This window comes from Rana temporaria, chromosome 3 (genome assembly GCF_905171775.1).
Source record: "Rana temporaria chromosome 3, aRanTem1.1, whole genome shotgun sequence".
Taxonomy (NCBI): domain Eukaryota; kingdom Metazoa; phylum Chordata; class Amphibia; order Anura; family Ranidae; genus Rana; species Rana temporaria.
Genome location: NC_053491.1, coordinates 161,311,649 through 161,330,217, shown reverse-complemented (window position 1 = coordinate 161,330,217; position 18,569 = coordinate 161,311,649). Strand labels below are relative to the sequence as shown.

Sequence of the window (18,569 nt, the reverse complement as noted above, 5' to 3'; positions counted from 1 at the left end):
ACGCTTCCCGGGGAAGTGCTCAGGTTTATTCCAACACCTGGATATTATTGCGGAGGCCTTTCGCCACTTTGGCGGCTCCGCATGGTTCTCATATGACGAGAATTTCCGTCAAAAACTAGCTGTGCACCCATCGCTGCATTGGGGGGCTAAGGACGTTGGTTTATGGTTAAACCTTATGCTGCCACCTAGGCCCCAGTTCACCCCTCGCCCCGCTTCAAATGGTCAGAGTCCAGTCAGGAAGGGTGTATGCTTTGCATTCAATGAGGGTCAATGTAAATTCTTATTGAATTGTAGATACAAACATGAGTGTTCTTATTGTGGCGGTACTCACGCGGCGAGCAGATGTTTTCGTAAAGCTGCCGCTAGTTCCTCTCATTCAGGACCCAAGGACACACATGGGAAAGGCCCCGACTCCGGTGAGCCTGGCAAGAATGCGCCCATGGCTCGAGCGCTATCCAGACCACAGGATGGCGGCTCTGCTAACTGAAGGTTTTGCCAATGGTTTCTTAGTGCCATCCTTTACTGGTTCAGGGTGTACACCAGTTAAAAATTTACTATCGGTATCCATGCACTCTAACTTAGTGCTTGAGAAAATTTGCAAAGAATTGTCTGAGGGTAGGGTGGCTGGCCCCTTTAATGACCCGCCATTCTCTAATTTCCGGTTGTCCCCTTTGGGCATCGTACCCAAGAAAGAGCTGGGTGCGTTCAGACTGATCCACCACCTATCTTACCCACCGCATTCGTCACTCAATGACGAAGTTGCCTCTGTGGAGGCTCCAGTCTGCTACGCCTCATTTGATGAGGCTTTGTGTCTTTTGAGGCAAGCAGGGCAAGGGGCTGTGCTAGCAAAGGCTGATATTAAGTCGGCTTTCCGCCTTCTTCCCGTGCATCCACAAGGCTTCAATTCTTTGGGTTTTCAATTTTTGAATAAATATTATTTTGATAAATGCATGCCAATGGGGTTTTCTATGTCATGCTTTTATTTCGAGGCTTTTTCCTCCTTCTTACATTGGGTCGTGTCAGTCGTTATCCCTCAAGGCCTTATCCTACATTATCTAGATGACTTCTTGTTTTTAGGTCCCCGGGGGTCATCAGTGTGTATGGAAGCTTTACAGGTTTTCTTTGACGTTTGTCATGACTTTGGCGTGCCTCTGGCCCAGGAGAAAACAGTTTTTCCCACGACAGTTATTGAATTTTTGGGGATCACGGTTGACTCCGAACGAATGGAATTCAGATTGCCACAACAGAAGATACATAAAATGAAGTCTATGATTGCAACCTTTCTTGTCAGTAAGAAGGTGTGCTTAAAGGAGGCACAATCTTTGCTGGGTCTTTTTGCTTTTGCAGCCAGAGTCATCCCTATGGCGAGGGTATTTTCGCGCAGGTTCTCGTTAGCCATAAAAGGTATGGTGAACCCTTACGCTCATTTCCGAATTTCAAAAAGCATCAAGGATGATCTAAGAATTTGGGATGCTTTTTTAAATGAGTTTAATGGTTCCTCGGCCTGGCAAATGGACTTTATTAATAGTTCTCAGTTGGAATTCTTCACCGATGCAGCTGGCTCTGCTGGGTTCGGGGCTTTCTTGGATGGGCGCTGGTGCGCCCAGTCCTGGCACCCTGATTGGCTCCAGAAGGAGATACTTCAAAATCTAGTTCTGTGGGAGCTCTTTCCAGTGATTGTGTCGGTGGTTGTGTGGGAAGACATCTTTAGGAATCGTAGAATCTTAGTTCATACGGATAATAAAGGTGTCTTTTTTGCCATCAATACTCTGTCCTCTAAGTCTGATCCCGTTCTGAGGTTATTGCGTTTCCTTGTACTTCATTGTATGAACTGTAATATATGGTTGAGAGCTGAGCATATTGCAGGTAAAGAAAATAACATAGCAGATTCTTTATCTCGTTCACAGTTCAAGAGATTCCGAGAGTTGGCGCCATCAGCGGATCAACATGGCACCCCTTGCCCAGACTTCCTCTGGGGCTTAATTTGGGAATAATATTCCGGAATCTCAAGGCTTCAGTAGCGGAAAACACCTGGAGGGATTATAGGCTTTCATGGCACAAATGGTGCTCTTTCTGTCAACCATTGGGTTTGGATCCACTAGATGTATCTTCTTACGTGGCTTTGTCTTTTTTGTCCTTTCTCATTCAGTCTAATCTGTCCCCGGCTTCCATAGGTAAAATATTGGCTGGAGTTTCTTTTTTCCTTAAGTTTGCAGGCCTTCCTGCTCTTACCTCTTTCTTTCAGGTCACTCAGGTTTTGAAGGGCCTCAAAAAGTCTAGGCCCTCTTTAGATAATAGGCGTCCCATATCTATCCCCATTTTGATCGATCTTCTTCAGATCCTTCAAGATGTCTGCTCATCCAATTTCGAATCTTTGCTTTTTAAGGCTGCTTTCTCTATAGCATTCTTTGGAGCCCTTCGGTTAGGTGAGTTTACTGCAGCAAATAGAAACGTTTTTTCATTTCTCCGTTTTTCTCATGTTCAGTTTGACGTCGGTTCTGTCCGTCTGTTTTTGTCCAGATCAAAGTCCTCTCAGGTTGGCCAGTGGTTTTCTTTATCCAGTTCTCCTAATGAGGCTATCTGTCCCGTGTTTCATGTTCGTAATTATCTTTTGGTCAGACCATTGAGTAACGATTCCTTTTTTATTCATGAAGACTTGTCCTCTCTAACTAGGTACCAGTTCTCAGCTGTTTTGGCCTCCTGTTTGAAGCGCTTGAATTTATCTGGGTACCAATTTTCTTCCCATTCTTTCCGAATTGGCGCTGCCACCACAGCTGATTCTATAGGTTTTTCAGAGAGTAAGGTAAAAAAAGTGGGCAGGTGGGGCAGCAATAGATATAAGTTATATGTTCGTCCCAGTCTTCTAACTTTATGATTCTCTTTCAGATTTATCCAGGAATATCGCTTGGGTCATAGGTCACTCCTACGTGTTCTGGGCTTACAAGCACTCCGGATCCAGATCATACTCTGCTAACCTGGGGCTTGATCCTGATTTATTTTTAATTTTATGGTCAGGTGTTAGAGGTATGCGGTGGCGCAATTTAAAAGACCACCTAGCTTATTTGTCTTCTGTCTGGCCTCAACCCCAAGTGATAGTTATCCACGTGGGGGCTAATGACTTGGGTAAATTCAACACATGGGACTTGTTATGTGAAATGAAAAGGGATCTCTATTCCATAACTCAAATGTTCCCAGGTTCAGTGTTAGTATATTCTGAGATGGTTCCCAGGCTGTTATGGTCGCCGCACGGCACCCTTTTCTACGTGGATAGAATCCGCAGACGGCTAAATAGGACGATTCATAGTTTTATGCCTTCAATTGGTGGCTCTTCCTTTCGTCATTCCGAGTTAGAGGGTTTTTTGCCTGGGTTGTTTCGGGTTGACCAAATTCATCTGTCAGGCATTGGCCTGGACATTTTTAATATGGGTATCCAGTCCATGATCGAATCAGCCACGGTGGTGGGGGGGCCTCGGCCAACAGCTTCGCGGTTGGCCCCGGCCGGTGGGGAGTAGTCGTCCAGCTTTTGCTGGATGGACAGAAATTAATTTGATTTTAAAGTTTTAAGTTTAGCCAATTTGGCCTTTTGTAATTTAATTTATTTATTGAGAAAATTTTTGTAACCCCGCCCCCACATTTTATGGATGACACCGTGGCCAATTTTACCAAAGTAAAATGTTGTATCAAATTGTTGTTTGGTCTCCTTATTCAATACCTCTGTACTAGCCCATGTGAGGCTACGGCAGTATGCTGAGCCTGCATGGGATAGAGCAGAGGGAGAAGTGGGCTGCCGCGCTCTGGGGTAGTAACAGCCTCTGATTGGTCAGCTGCGGCAGCCCCCTTCTCTGATAGGTCCGTTCGCGTGAGGTAAAACCTGCACTGGACGAGCCTATATAAGGGAGAGGCTGAGGCGATTTGCTCAGTCACATCTCCTGACAAGCAGCATCGCCCGCCCGCCCACCCTTACCTGTCAGTTTGTCATAATAAGTCATGGGGTCGTCTGTATGGGGGGAGTAGTCGTCCAGCTTTTGCTGGATGGACAGAAATTAATTTGATTTTAAAGTTTTAAGTTTAGCCAATTTGGCCTTTTGTAATTTAATTTATTTATTGAGAAAATTTTTGTAACCCCGCCCCCACATTTTATGGATGACACCGTGGCCAATTTTACCAAAGTTAAATAAAAAATGTTGTATCAAATTGTTGTTTGGTCTCCTTATTCAATACCTCTGTACTAGCCCATGAACTAGCAGAGGGTTTTTTTTCTGCCACTAAACTCTCCTATCAAAAAACGCTGATAAAAGCCTATGTGTGCATGTGCACAGTTAAAATAAAATAAACATTTAATGTCCAAAACAGCAGCTGTAAAAACGCCCAGTGTGCATGAAGCCTTAAGCTCGGTTTACAATGCCGCAACATTACAGGAAAAATACCCAGGCATTCCCTGAATGTTGCTTAACAGTTGCTTCAAAGTCTCTTCAAAGTTGCTTTAAAGTCTCCTCAAAGTTGCATCAAGTAGTACTCAAGTCTTCAGCAAATCGCCAAGCCTTTCAGGTCACGGCAGTGTGAACCAAGCCTTAGTGTGGTGCCTTTTAGACTTTATGTAATCAAATTATTAACATCTCTAGTAATATCACTCATTTGGAGTCATTTGGAGTCATTTGTTTTAATCAAATGTTGACCTTATTGATTAGAATTTATGTCCAACTAGAGTAGGGGGGTTGGAAGCCTTTTACAAATTATTACTGCTATTCAGGTTGCTTTTAGAGAGATTTACCCTTACTTCCTGTCCTGCTGACAGCAATTTACTAGACAGGAAGTAATTGTACAACAACAATAGAAACCGAAAGTAATTTTGTTTTTGTTTTTGTTTTTAGTAGGTCAGTGGAAGGCTAGAACTTTTGTCAGATTGTTATTTCTGTCTGTGTTTAGTTTGCAGACTTTCCCTCACTTCTTATCTGTTAAAACAGCAGAACAGGACACAGGGATAAATCTCTCTAACAGGGCTTCTGATATAAAAAAAAAAAGTTCTACTCCTTCCCCATTCTATCCAAAACTAGAAAAAAAATCTCAACTTGACATATGCTTTAATCACAATATCTTTATTCTTCAAACATTTTCAATACACATCCATTACCTAATGGCACTGTAATATACTGTCCATGAATTTTGTTTCTATTTTGTAACATCCTCTGTGAGCTCCCAAACCTCTCTTTTTTTCCCCTCTTGCTTCAATTAGTTTGGAATGTTATGTGCACTGCTCTCTGCCCACTATCAATCTCATAATCCATAGTCCATCTGAGAAGTGAGCAAGAGTTGGCATGTCCCTGCATACATTGGGACCATGGTGAACAAACATAGCCACCCTTTAAGAATAAGTCAGATCACAGAAGGAAAAAATGGAATTAGGTGAATGGGGAGTAGGCTGAGAGCAGTGGAAGGTACTTTCTTGGGTGAAGAATATATACCTGTTTTCTACTTGTCTGTATATCCTGCAGAATTTATTAAAAACACTAATGCCCCGTACATACGAGCGGTTTTCCTGTTGGAAAAAGTCAGATGAGAGCTTTTGGTCGGGAATCCCGACCAGGTGTATGCTCCATCAGACTTTTTCCAACAGAAAAACTGCTGGAAAAAGATAGAGAGCTGGATTTCTTTTTTCCATCAGGAAAAAAACTGACCGGAATTTCTGATCGTGTGTACAAATCCCAACGCGCAAAATTCCGACGCATGCTCGGAAACAAATCAACGCATGCTCAGAAGCATAAAACTTAATTTTCTCAGCTTGTTGTAGTCTTTTACGTCACCACGTTCTTGGCAGCACTTTTGTGTGATCTTGTGTATGCAAGGCAAATTCCGTCGGAAAAAACATCCGTTTTTTTTGCAACGGGAAAACCGCTCTTGTGTACATGGCATTAAAGGGTGAAAACTCTGCGCCAAGTGAATAAATATATAGTAGTAAATAAAATAAGCTGCTCCCCTCAAAGAGTGAATGCTCCTAGTGATATGGGTAAAAGATAGGGGGCGCTAATAATTAATAAAAATAACAATGAAAATCATAGCACTGCACTCCTGAAGTCACTAATCCTTATCAAATAAACAAATGTGCACAAAACATTATCAAACAACATATGATTAAAAAATATTGTGAAATATCAATTAGTCCATAAAACACCAAACATCCTTTCCGTGCTTGCTGTGATATACTGATAGAGAAGTGATCCATCACCAGACTTGAATAAACACCCAAAGTGACTGGATAAGTAATCTGCTTACCAGAGCACATTGACTCCTTTACACAAAAAGAGAGTCAATGAGAGCTTATGCAGGATAATACCTGCTCACATAGGCTGAAATGGAGATATTAGGCGACTTCAAACAGCCCTGCGGCCACCCCACCCCAAAGCACCCTGTCCCATGTTGATAAGTCGGGACCCACGGAGCATGCTGGGACTGTGACGTCATAAGAGGGCTATATAAATCGTTGCACACTGCACACCCGGCATTACAGCGGGAGGGAGCGTCGAGTCAACATCGGAAGAAAAGAAGAAGGCATATGGCGACAAAGAAGACCGTGCTGGCTGCCGGTAGTAAGAGAGCGTCAAAGAAGATAGCGGCGGCCAGCCCCGAAGAACAAGAGAGCGAGCAGGAGAAGAACCGGGGAGCGCCGAGACGACACCGGAGATCGGAGAAGACAGAAGAAGACCCCCGGAGAGCGGAGAAGATCCCCGGAGCTGACTAATAAATTATTTTAAAAACCTGTGTTGTGTGTTTGTTTTATTGACACTTTTCCTCCATGTGAATGGGTACGATGCACCCCCATACTCATTCACCTAGGGTGGGGGGGGCTGGTATCTGGGGGTCCGCTTATTAAAGGGGGCTTCCAGATTCCGATAAGCCCCCCCGCCCCCAACAACCAACGGCTCTGACCTTATCAACATGGGGACAGGGTGCTTTGGGGTGGGGGGGCCGCAGGGTTCAGGGCGCCCCCCTGCCCCAAAGCACCCACCCCCCCATGTTGAGGGCATGCGGCCTGGTACGGCTCAGGAGGGGGGGCGCTCGCTCGTCCCCACTCATTTCCTGACCGGCCGGGCGACGTGCTCGGATACAGGTCTGGTAGAGATTGTGGGGGAACCCCCACGCAATTTTTTCAGCATAGGGGGGTTCTCCTTACAATCCATACCACACCTACTAAGGGCCTGGTATGCTCCTGGAGGGGAACCCATGCCGTTTTTTTATTTAAAATTTGGCATGGAGTTTCCCCTCATGATTCATACCAAACGCTGAGTCTAAAATTGGCGGGAATACAAGTCGGATCCCTGTCGCTTCTATGTCGGCTTTTTCCCGTCGCGGTGAGCCGGCTCGGCGCTGGCTCCCGCGACGGGGCTCGTAGGTGGTCAATCTTCCCCGAGAAAAGGAGTGAGATTGACACAATATCGCGGTCACCTACTGTATATATATATGTGAATAAAATATTCCGCAGTTATGATCACCTTCTCTGTGCTTCTTCACTGCTCTACCAGAGCTGTCGCAAAATACCCACCAAGGACAACTTATTAATTTCCACTTCATGAAACTCACTGATCACTTTAGAGTGATAACAGTACATCAGTTGTTAAAAAGCAGATTACTGTGTATACTTATCAGATAAAATATGTACAGTGTATCAAAGTTACAAAATTAGCATGAAAGCAAGTGAAAGTGAGACACCTATAACTTCAAATGTGGCCAGTATAGTGGACCTATCAAAGAATGGTTTAAGTGCTCATGTAGTAACCTGTTACTTTATTGTGGAGTGGTAAAGCTCATTGTGTTAAGGCAGTCCATTGAAATGCACGAGCTGCCAACACACCCTAGCATGCTGAAAACAAGGCGTGATTCTTTTTATGTAACACAACACACTACAATGCATTACCTCACTGCCATTCAAAATGAATTACGCCACAATGCTATAATGCATGTTATGTTATCACAACATGTTATTCTAACTTACTTCTCTGTGATTTGTAACTTGCTGCTCTGGGAAAACAAAAGCTGTGTATGTTTGTGATATATTATGTTTTCAAATATATGTTCTTTTTGCCGTATTACAGTTTTATTAAGAATTTGTTGCTTGTTATATGAAAAAAAAAGAAAAAAAGAATTAGTTTTTTGAATGTGCACCATTCCATCTTGCTGTACAAACATTCTCATTGCAATGTATCTTTTTTGTATTAGAAGCATTTTAACTGCTGTGTTTCTATGCCTATGTTTTATGATCTATAACTAACAGCACATGATAGCATCAGGCAGTCAGGATATAGTACAATAGCAGATTACATTTCCCACAGGAGAAAATGCATTGCCGAGCACAGGATGTGAAAATGTTTAATCTATTTTTTATAAAAAGCTATAATGAAAGAGACTAGCTGTGTCATACAGGTATGGCCATTGAATGTACCAGCTCATCTTACTATACTCTTGCACTTGGACACAAAGTTTTAACTCTTAAATTGTATAGATTTCTGCCTAATAGTCACAAAATATTGTCTGAATTTTTATTAAGCCAGAATAATAAAGATGTAGTTATTAATTCCTAGACCTAGTTATTTATTCATTCATTCATTGCAATGTCATTTTGTGTTAAATAAATTCTTTAAGCCATTGGAACCGATCCTTCAACCTCACAATAGTTACTGTATGATGAGGAATACCAATGAACACAGAAGTCCTCTAAAAATACAGCACCATTATATACATTTACATAAAGTATTATGTACTCTAGGAAAGCTGAACTCCAGCAAAATATTTTGCATACTACAGTGATGGCCACAATCTTCCAGGTGCAGTGCAGCTGCCCTTCTGCATGACAACCATATGGGGTCAGTTGCTTGCCGTGGCCAACATTCAGAGAACACTTTGCATTTTTCTCTGAGGCCTTGTACACACGACCGAACATATCCGCTGAAACTGGTCCGTCGGACCAGTTTCCGCGGACATGTTCGGTCGTGTGTAGGGCCGACCGGACAGTTTCCCGGCCTAGCGGACAGGTTTCCAGCGGACAAAAGTTTCTTAGCATGCTAAGAAACTTGTCCGCTGGAAGCCTGTCTGTCGGACATGTCCGATGGTCAGTACGACTCATCGGACATGTCCGCTGGCCCGAAATCCCACGCATGCGTCGAAGTGATTTGACGCATGCGTGGAAGCATTGAACTTCCTGGTGCGCGCCAGACACGGCGTTATCATCGCCGCCACGTTGCCGCCACGTCACCGCGTATTCTGTCCGCGGGGAATTTGGTCTGATAGTGTGTACACACATCAGACCAAATGATCCCAGCGGACATGTCCGATGAAAACGGTCCGCGGACCGTTTTCATCGGACATGTCTGGTCGTCTGTACGAGGCCTGACAGGACAAGATGGAGATTGTGATATCACTGCCTTTCTTCCCCACTTCATCCAATCAGAGAACATGGCCAGCCATGCTGAGCTAGTGACCACTTTTGTTTACCAAATAGCCTGTAGCATGCTCCAAGAAGTCAGTTAACCATTGGACAGGGACAGATGGAGATCAGTGGAAAGGACTGAGAGTTGGCTGTCTGTATGCAGCTCTAATCGATGATAGCTGATGCATACTTAGGGTGTCAATGACATTCAACACGGATTATTGAGCAAAATTCTCAGGGGCATATTGTTAACACATGCATGGACTGTGGGGAGAATGCAGAAACTGTGAATTACAAAAGTATAAGCCAAAGAGCAACTATCAGGCCTTAAGCCCCGTACACACGGTCGGACCGAACCGATGAGAATGAACCGAAGTTCAGTTTCATCGGACCAAACCGACCGTGTGTATAGGCCATCGGTCTGTTTTCCTTCGGTCCAAAATTTTAAAACATGCTTCAAAACCGAACCGATGGACCGCTGCCCCATCGGACCAAACCGATGGTTAGTACAGAAAAGCATCGGTTCAAAACCTACGCATGCTCAGAATCAAGTCGACGCATGCTTGGAAGCATTGAACTTCGTTTTTTTCAGCACGTCGCGTGTTTGACGTCACCGCGTTCTGACCCGATCGGATTTTGGATTGACGGTGTGTACACATATCAGGCCGTACGGCCACTTCAGAGGTGAACCGATGAAAACGGTCCGACGGACCAGTCACATCGGTTTGGTCCGACCGTGTGTACAAGGCCTTAGAGGCCTGAGATCCTCCTTCCTCACTAACCCCTACTGATGTAGGTCTGTGTAAGAGCCTTTTTGATCTATGGATATTTTGAATTTAGACAAAAATATGCAGTTCAATAATCTGGAGAGCTGTTAAGAATTCTAATATTTAAAATGTGTCTGTGACTGATACTATAGTGTGTTGTTTTGGAAAGACTGGGAAGCTGCCAGACTCATAAGTGGTTACTAGTTGATTTTTCTTCTACCATAAACTGAAATACCAGTCTTTATTATAAAGATGTTTTTACTCAGAACATCAAAGTTATTGTCTAGTTAATTCAATTTTATATTAATTCAATTTATATATGAAGAATCTTGCACCCAGAAAATAAAATAAAATATGAGCTGCAAACACAAAAATGATGACAAAATGTGCATTCAAATATGTGCTGCACTGAAAACACCTTGCTCAATATCATAAACAAAAAGCCAGATAATCAGTCAATATAGCAGCACTCACTTTCCACATATAACTTTCACCGACCCCTCTTGGGTGCTCTGTTAGCTTTATTATTTGATCCTTACCACAAAGGTCAAAATATGTTTCTCTTTAAATCCAAGGCCAGCACAGAGGTAAGTAAATAAAGCATTAGACAGCTCACTAAAATGATTTCTCAGCATGATGAAGGGCCAAACAGCAGGTAGATAGTCAGGCTCTCTTATACAGTGTACATTTAAACATAAGGCTCAAAAAGGGAAAAAAAGACATAGTGCTCTCTGATTGATATTTATTGATTAAAGTTAAGGACAAATACCCTCACAGGTTATATAGAAAGACGTGCTTGAATTGAAGAAATGGCATGAAGCTTCATGGTACTGTTTGGATATATCTTACTGTTAACCATCAACAACCAGCAGCCACACTCCTCCAACCTTCCAACACTAGCCTTGCTCTGGGAACGCAAGACTGCACTCAACACTTTTCATCACAATCAATTTTATTAGCGTTATGGAGTTGTATCAGAAGTGTCTGATTGAGTTCTTATTGAATGTATAACTCATATTACAGTTTCTATGGATATCCAAAAGCCCTAAGGCTGCTGCTGGGTACTACCATCTCAGATGTGAAGTTAGCAGCCCCAGCAGACTGAACTGTCACTTGACTGACACCCTATAGTATTCCCCATTTTCTCTGCCATTGGGCCAGCACAGACAATAAACAGACATTGCCAGAAAAGGAGAGGACCATGACATGCACGTAGGGAAGGTCCTGTGCTGCAAAATTGACACTTTTGGGAATGTCAGTTTCCTAATAATTTCAGAGGCACATTGCAGGTCAATAAAAAAATCTTTATGGATAAAGATTAGGTAAGAATTTTAAATACTTAATTCTTCTGTGCATTTATTTCCAGTTTTTAAGGCTGTGACATGGTCTCTTTACGCACTTTACAGTTGCCATGCTTCTTTAAACAGTGAAGTTATGGACACTTATTTCAGCACTGTTGTTTATAAACAAAAGTGCAGAGATAACCCTTAGGTGGCCAGTGGGCTCATTAATGGCTGTGATGCGGCTCAAATCACAGACACAGCATACTGAGCCGATCTGTAACTTTTGATCTCTGTGTTGATTAATCACACCGATCACAGATGTAAACAACCTGCCCCTTCTTTTAATGGAGGACTAATTCATTCATTAGTCCCAGATCAAAGGCAGCAGCAGATATTTAAAGTATTCATTGATTGCGGGAATGTTTTAATTTTTTCTTTTTTTTTTTCCTCTTTTTTTTTTATATAATCTATTTTTATTGACATTTTGGTAATACATCAGGGGCTCTCAACTCTCTCAACACTGTTCTGTGTGTGAACACTTTAAATAACCATTCAAAAAGCCGTCTCCAAAGTAAATGTAGCATCAAACCTTGATTCAGACCCTGGGACACTGGACAGAGACGTGTTAGATTATCTAACTACTGCATACCCTTTTCTTAGTGAAAGGATTCAATATAAGGTACACTGTAGATATGATAATACCTGTATATTGATTTACTAATGAACTGGTGTTAATTGCTTTTTTCTTCCTTAGATCCTTTTCATTGGAGACTCCACCAATAGAGGGATGATGTATTATCTGATGGAAAGAGTTAATGGATCACTACAGGAGTGGCAGAAAACACACAGCATCAAGCTTTTTGATAACATAAATTATGGCAAAACAAATATTAGTTATTCCTATTATCCACAATTTTGGATTGATGTCAAACAGCGTCCAACATTTGAAGAAGCATTAGAACAGCTCATTGAAAGGTAAGGATTCTCTGTTATGAAGGTATTCTGTGCAATTAACACATACTGTAGGTGAAAAGCCTATGATTGGGTATTTAAAGATGGATTTGTTTTAGATCAACCTGTTTTCAGTAGAAAAAACATTGGGCTAGATTCAGCATTGATTTACACCGGCGTATCTATAGATACGCCGCGTAAATTCAAAGCTGCGCCGGCGTATCTTTTTTCTGTATTCAGAAAGCAAGATACGCCGAAATTAGCCTAAGATCCGACTGGCGTAAGTCTCTTACACCGTCGTATCTTAGGGTACATATTTACGCTGTGTAGAATATGCAAATGACCTAGATACGCCGATTCAGAAACGTACGTGCGCCCGGCGAATTTTTTTTACGTTGTTTGCGTAAGGCTTTTCCTGCGTAACGTTGCTCCTGCTTCTATGAGGCGTACGCAATGTTAAGTATGGACGTCGTTCCCGCGTCGAATTTTGAATTTTTTACGTCGTTTGCGTAAGTCGTTCGTGAATAGGGCTGGACGTAATTTACGTTCATGTCGAAACCAATACGTCCTTGCGGCGTACTTTGGAGCAATGCACACTGGGATATGTACACGGACGGCGCATGCGTTTACGCCGGCCCCATTTACGCTACGCCGCCGTAACTTAGGAGGCAAGTGCTTTGTGAATACAGCACTTGCCTCTCTGATTTACGGCGGCGTAGCGTAAATACGATACGCTACACCGCCGTAAAAATGCGCCCAGCTACCTGAATCTAGCTCATTCTGTTTCAAACTGACAGCCCAGGGCTGCTAGTACAATGACACAGGATCACTAGAAATATAAAAGCATGAAAAAGTAGTAGTGATAAACAAACTTGTATACAGAATGTTTGCAAATGCTTTGGATTGTTGCTATTGTTGGTATTTCAGAATTAATATTGCACAAAGTTTGAAGTTATGGATTTTTTCCTATCAATAAATGTTTCACGTCGATGTGGACAGTCATAGTAAATTGCCTAATTTTGTTTTTGGATAAATAAAAGAAGATTTTAATAACCGGTTTTAAGGCTTCATAAAGAGTCATTATTGAGATGAAGAAGCCAAAACTTTCTCCCGTTTGTTTTTCAAAGTTCAGTCATCTGATTGTGGATATACTACATATTAATGTAAAATTAATGATCAATTACATTTTTTTTAAGAAATAAAAAATCTACCATTTGCAATATTTACTGTTTTTTTGTAAATTCGATAAAACATATAAATAACATTTTAAAATAAATATTTAAAAATATATGTTTTCTTGATTTTAGGTCCCGTCCCCTTAAGAACACTAACAAGACTGTACTGGTTGTAGGAGGAGTACAATGGCTAAATTCAGATCATTTGAAAATTATACACAGTGTATTGGAAAGGTAAATCTCATCTCTTCAGTGGTCCACTGATGGGTAAATGCTTTGTTCATTTTAATGAAAACAAAAAATCATACATTGTCAAGGATTACAGTAAGATAACAACATTTATTGCAAAAAATATTTTACCATAATAACTGAAAAATTTAAAGTAATATAATGAATAGTTAACAGAACAAAAATTACCAGGGTAATTATCTAATAACCTTTCCCCCATCCATTCCCCCACCATGCCATGGGGATAAGAAGGGCAGAGTTTTGTAGCCCAACAGGGGAGATGTCTGATTGGCCCAGTGTTATCAAATGGAGGGAATCATATACTTTTCCATATCCTAAAGTACTAGGTATTTCGGGCCAGATTCACGAAAATTTGCGGCCGTGTAACGTAACCCGCCGCAAGTTTTCAGTGTAAGTGCCTGATCCTCAAAGCACTTACCTGGAAACTTGCGGCAGTGTAACGTAAAGTCGTCCGGCGCAAGCCCGCCCAATTCAAATGGGGCGGGTACCATTTAAATTAGGCGCGTTCCCGCGCCGGACGTTCTGCGCATGCTCCGTTCGCAAAAAAAATTCAAAATTGACGCGGGAACGACAGGCATACTTTAACATGGTGGAGTAATTTTACACCATGTTAAAGCACACCTAACTTTGCGACGGGAAAAAAAGACTTGCGCAGACGTAACGACGGGAAAAACCTTTGTGGATCGCCGTAACTGCTAATTTGCATACCCGACGCTGGAATACGACGCAAACTCCCCCCAGCGGCGGCCGAAGTATTGCATCCTAAGATCCGACGGTCTAAGTCAATTACACCTGTCAGATCTTAGGGCTATCTATGCGGAACTGATTCTATGAATCAGCCGCATAGATACGACAGGAGATACGACGGTGTATCAGGAGATACGTCGTCGTATCTCCTCTGTGAATCTGGCCCTTCATAACTACATAGTTAGTAAGGTTGAATAAACTAAATCCATCTTTTTTGCTTTATCTACACTCATTACTGATACCACAAATGGTGGAATTGCACAATTTAAGATTGAACTACTCTCATTTGACGTCATGGCCACATGTCTTCTTCTGAGACCTTTATATGCCTTCTTAATACCCTCTTCTACAGGGAGAGTACGCTTAATTTTTGTAGCCATTTCTCTTAACTGAGGTCCTCCAGCCCCCTTATTAGTTTTATTGATCTTCTCTGGACCCTCTACAGTTCAAGGATAGCATTCCTGAGGATTGGTTACCATGATTTAACTGAATATTCAAGATGAGGCTGAATCAGTGTTTGGTAAAGTGGTAGGATTACAGACTATTGCTGAGTCTGAGGTCAACAAGGTCCCCCAGTTCTTTTTTCATCCTTGATTTCCCCAGAGGTTCTCCCCATAATGAATATCTTGCATGCATATTTTTAGCTCCCGACTGCATTACTTTACATGTTTCAACATTAAACCTCATCCATCATGTAGCTGACCTTTCTCTATTTTATCAAGGTCTTCTTGTAAGGTTGCTACATCCTGATGCCAAGTGATTGCCCTGCTTAGCTTGGTATCATTCTATTAAGACTGGAATTGAACTATCTATTTCAAACTCTATGTCATTCATGAACAAGTTAAACAGAAATGGTCCTAGGACAGAGCCTTTAGGCACATTGGGGCAGATCCACAGAGAGAGTACGCCGATACGCCGGCGTACTTTCAAATTTCCCGCGTCGTATCGTTGTTTTGAATCCTCAAAACAAGATACGACGGCATCTGGGTTATATCTGACAGGCGTACGTCTTCGTACGCCTTCGGATCTAAGATGCAATTCTTCGGCGTCCGCTGGGTGGCGTTCCCTTTGTTTTCCGCGTCGAGTATGCAAATTAGCTATTTCCGACGATCCACGAACGTACGAGCAGCCGGCGCATTCCTTTACGTCGTCTCTAGTCTGCTTTTTTCGGCGTATAATTAAAGCTGCTATTTCGTGGCGTACTCAATGTTAAGTATGGCCGTCGTTCCCACGTATAATTTAAATTTTTCTTTTTTTTGCGTAAGTCGTTCGTGAATCGGGATGGACGTAATTTACGTCCAGGTCAAAACCAATGACGTCCTTGCGACGTCATTTCGCGCAATGCACGGCGGGAAATTTAGGGACGGCGCATGCACAGTTCGTACGGCGCGGGGACGCGCTTCATTTAAATTAAACACGCCCCCTACCCGCCCAATTTGAATTCCGCGCCGTTACGCCGCTTGAGATACACTACGCTGCTGTAACTTACGGCGCAAAATCTTTATGGATTTGAACCAAAGCCAGGTAAGGTACGGCGGCGTAGCGTATCTCAGATACGATGCGCCGGGGCAGATCTTTGTGGATCTGCCCCATTGCCCACAACTCTAGACCATTCAGAAAATGTATACTTACTCTCTTGACACTCCTGTCACCAGTTCTCTATTCATGTACATACAACTTCATTGATGTAAATAGACATTCATTCATAACTTAAAGCGGGGGTTCACCAAAAAAATAAAATAAATTAAAAGCCAGCAGCTACAAATACTACAGCTGCTAACTTTTAATAAATGGACACTTACCTGTCCAGGGTGCCCGCGATGCCGGCAGCCGAAGCCGATCAATCTCTCGGCTGCCCCAGCTGCCATCCTCGGTGAGGGAATCAGAAAGTGAAGCCTTGCAGCTTCACTTCCTGGTTCCCTACTGCGCATACGCGAGTCGCGCTGCACATCCTCACTGGTCCCTGCTGTCTTCTGGGGCCTGTTTGTTTCCCAGAAAACAGCAGGGGAGGACAATATAGGCGCCGGACATGACGTAGGTCACTATGATCACTGCAGTGATCTATGCCAGGAAGTAGGAGCAAATACCTGTTTTATACAGGTATATGCTCCCCCCTGAAAGGTGCCAAATGTGACACCAGAGGGGGGGAGGATTCCAAAAAGTGGAAGTTCCATTTTTGGGTGGAACTCCACTTTAAGTATCAAATGCTTTAGCAAAGTCTAGGTAAATTATATCCGCAGGCCTTCCTCTATCTAAATGCCTTCTCATTAGGCTGACTGATCTGTAGTTTCCTGGACTATACGTTATCTCAACCCTTTTTTCAATATTGATAGTCCACATTTGCATTTGTCAATAAGGTGTCCTTAAAAATTAAAAACTACATTTTTGAAGGTCTCAGCATTATCCATATGGTCCTGGTGATTCATTCACATTAAAGCGGAGTTCCGCTGAAAAAAAAAACAGTTAAAGTCAGCAGATCGAAATACTGCAGTACTGCAATAAGAACACTTAACTGTCCAGGGCGCCTGCAATGTCCTCCCTTGAAGCCGACCTGTCCCTCGTCTTCACAGCCCGGTTGCCTACTGCACAGGCACGAGTCACGCTGTGTGTTCTGAGAGGTCCCTGCTGTCTTCTTGGACCTGTGTGACCCAGAAGACAGCAGGTGGGGGCGAAGGAGGGGCCAGACATGGCGTATACTGCTGCGATCTTTCACCGGAAGTGGGAGCAAATCCCTGTATTAGACAGATATCTGCTCCCTCCTCCCCCTGAAAGGTACCAAATGTGACACCACCGGAGGGGGGAGGAATCTGGACAGCTGAAGTTCCATTCTTGGGTGGAACTCCGCTTTAAGTGTTTGTAGTCTGTTTTGAAAACATATTTCTGTCAGCATCAGGGGTACATTCAATAAAATGATATTACCATTACTGTTTTGTTTAATACACCCCCGCTTTTTATTTATATAAACTAAAAAGAAGAATGTACTATATTTTACACGGCTGTCTTTCCCTACCACCTCCTGAAACTAAACGAAATGTTGGGGAAAAAGAGGTAAGTATATGCTGGGAAGGGATAGGGGATTAAAGTAAACCTGGTGCTTACCCCAATAGGGCAAGCCCAAACTTTTTTAAGGTTCAAGTTCAAAGCACACACAGGGCTTTATGCAGGAGCATAGAAACAACTATAGAGTATTTTTTTTTGGAGAGCAAAATATGCAATGCAAAAAAAGGCATCTGGGTATTATTTAGCCACTATGGGCAACACATGCTCATTTCTCACCTAACCAAAAAATCCAAACGTTTTTAACAATATAGAATAATCATACTAATGAAAGTTGAATTCTGCACAGAAAATGTATTTGCATTGATATGTAAATTCATTAAACATATTTTCATAATATGTAAGGATTGATGTATTTTTTTTTCTGGTAATTGCATACATCAGAATTAGAATGTTTTTAATGAATTTCATATTGAATTTTTGTATGCATGAATGCATGCATTAGATTTGTATCAAACATTACCTATGATCATGTAGATGAAGTCTACATATTGTGATGGGGTATAAGTGCAGGAGAGTCATAATTAGAGGGTCTATTAACATTAATAAATACAAAACAGAAATGATTTTTAACTTAACAATGCAGGAATGTGTCATCAAATAAAACCGTAAAAAGGAAACCGGAAAATGTCGCAATCAGTAGACTACAAAGCGGAAACACCCAACTGCAGTCATGCTTGATTTAAGTAAAAGTACATATTCCAAAAATGTATGTTATTGTGTTTTCCTAAACTTGAGCTTCAGTAATGATTAATTAACTCCAAAGACATGCTGGTAGGTAAATTGGATCTTGTCCAAATTGGCCCAGTATATATATATGTATATCTGTGTGTATGACTGTGTGTCCCAAGCGTGTCATGATCCTACGGGGTAAAATGACCGCACCAGCCAAGCAGACTCTGGCTGGAAAAAGCGCCCAAAG

At 42.3% G+C, this 18,569-nt stretch overlaps 1 protein-coding gene across 1 annotated transcript in view; it reads left to right on the top strand.

Moving 5' to 3' along the window:
- The window catches only part of CPED1 (cadherin like and PC-esterase domain containing 1), a 408,757-nt gene that overhangs the window by 366,194 nt on the left and 23,994 nt on the right, over window positions 1-18,569 (top strand). Inside the window, exons 18-19 of the mRNA XM_040343743.1 lie at window positions 12,223-12,443; window positions 13,727-13,828. Of these exons, the coding sequence (XP_040199677.1) occupies window positions 12,223-12,443; window positions 13,727-13,828 (323 nt within the window). The remainder of the gene's footprint in view (window positions 1-12,222; window positions 12,444-13,726; window positions 13,829-18,569) is intronic.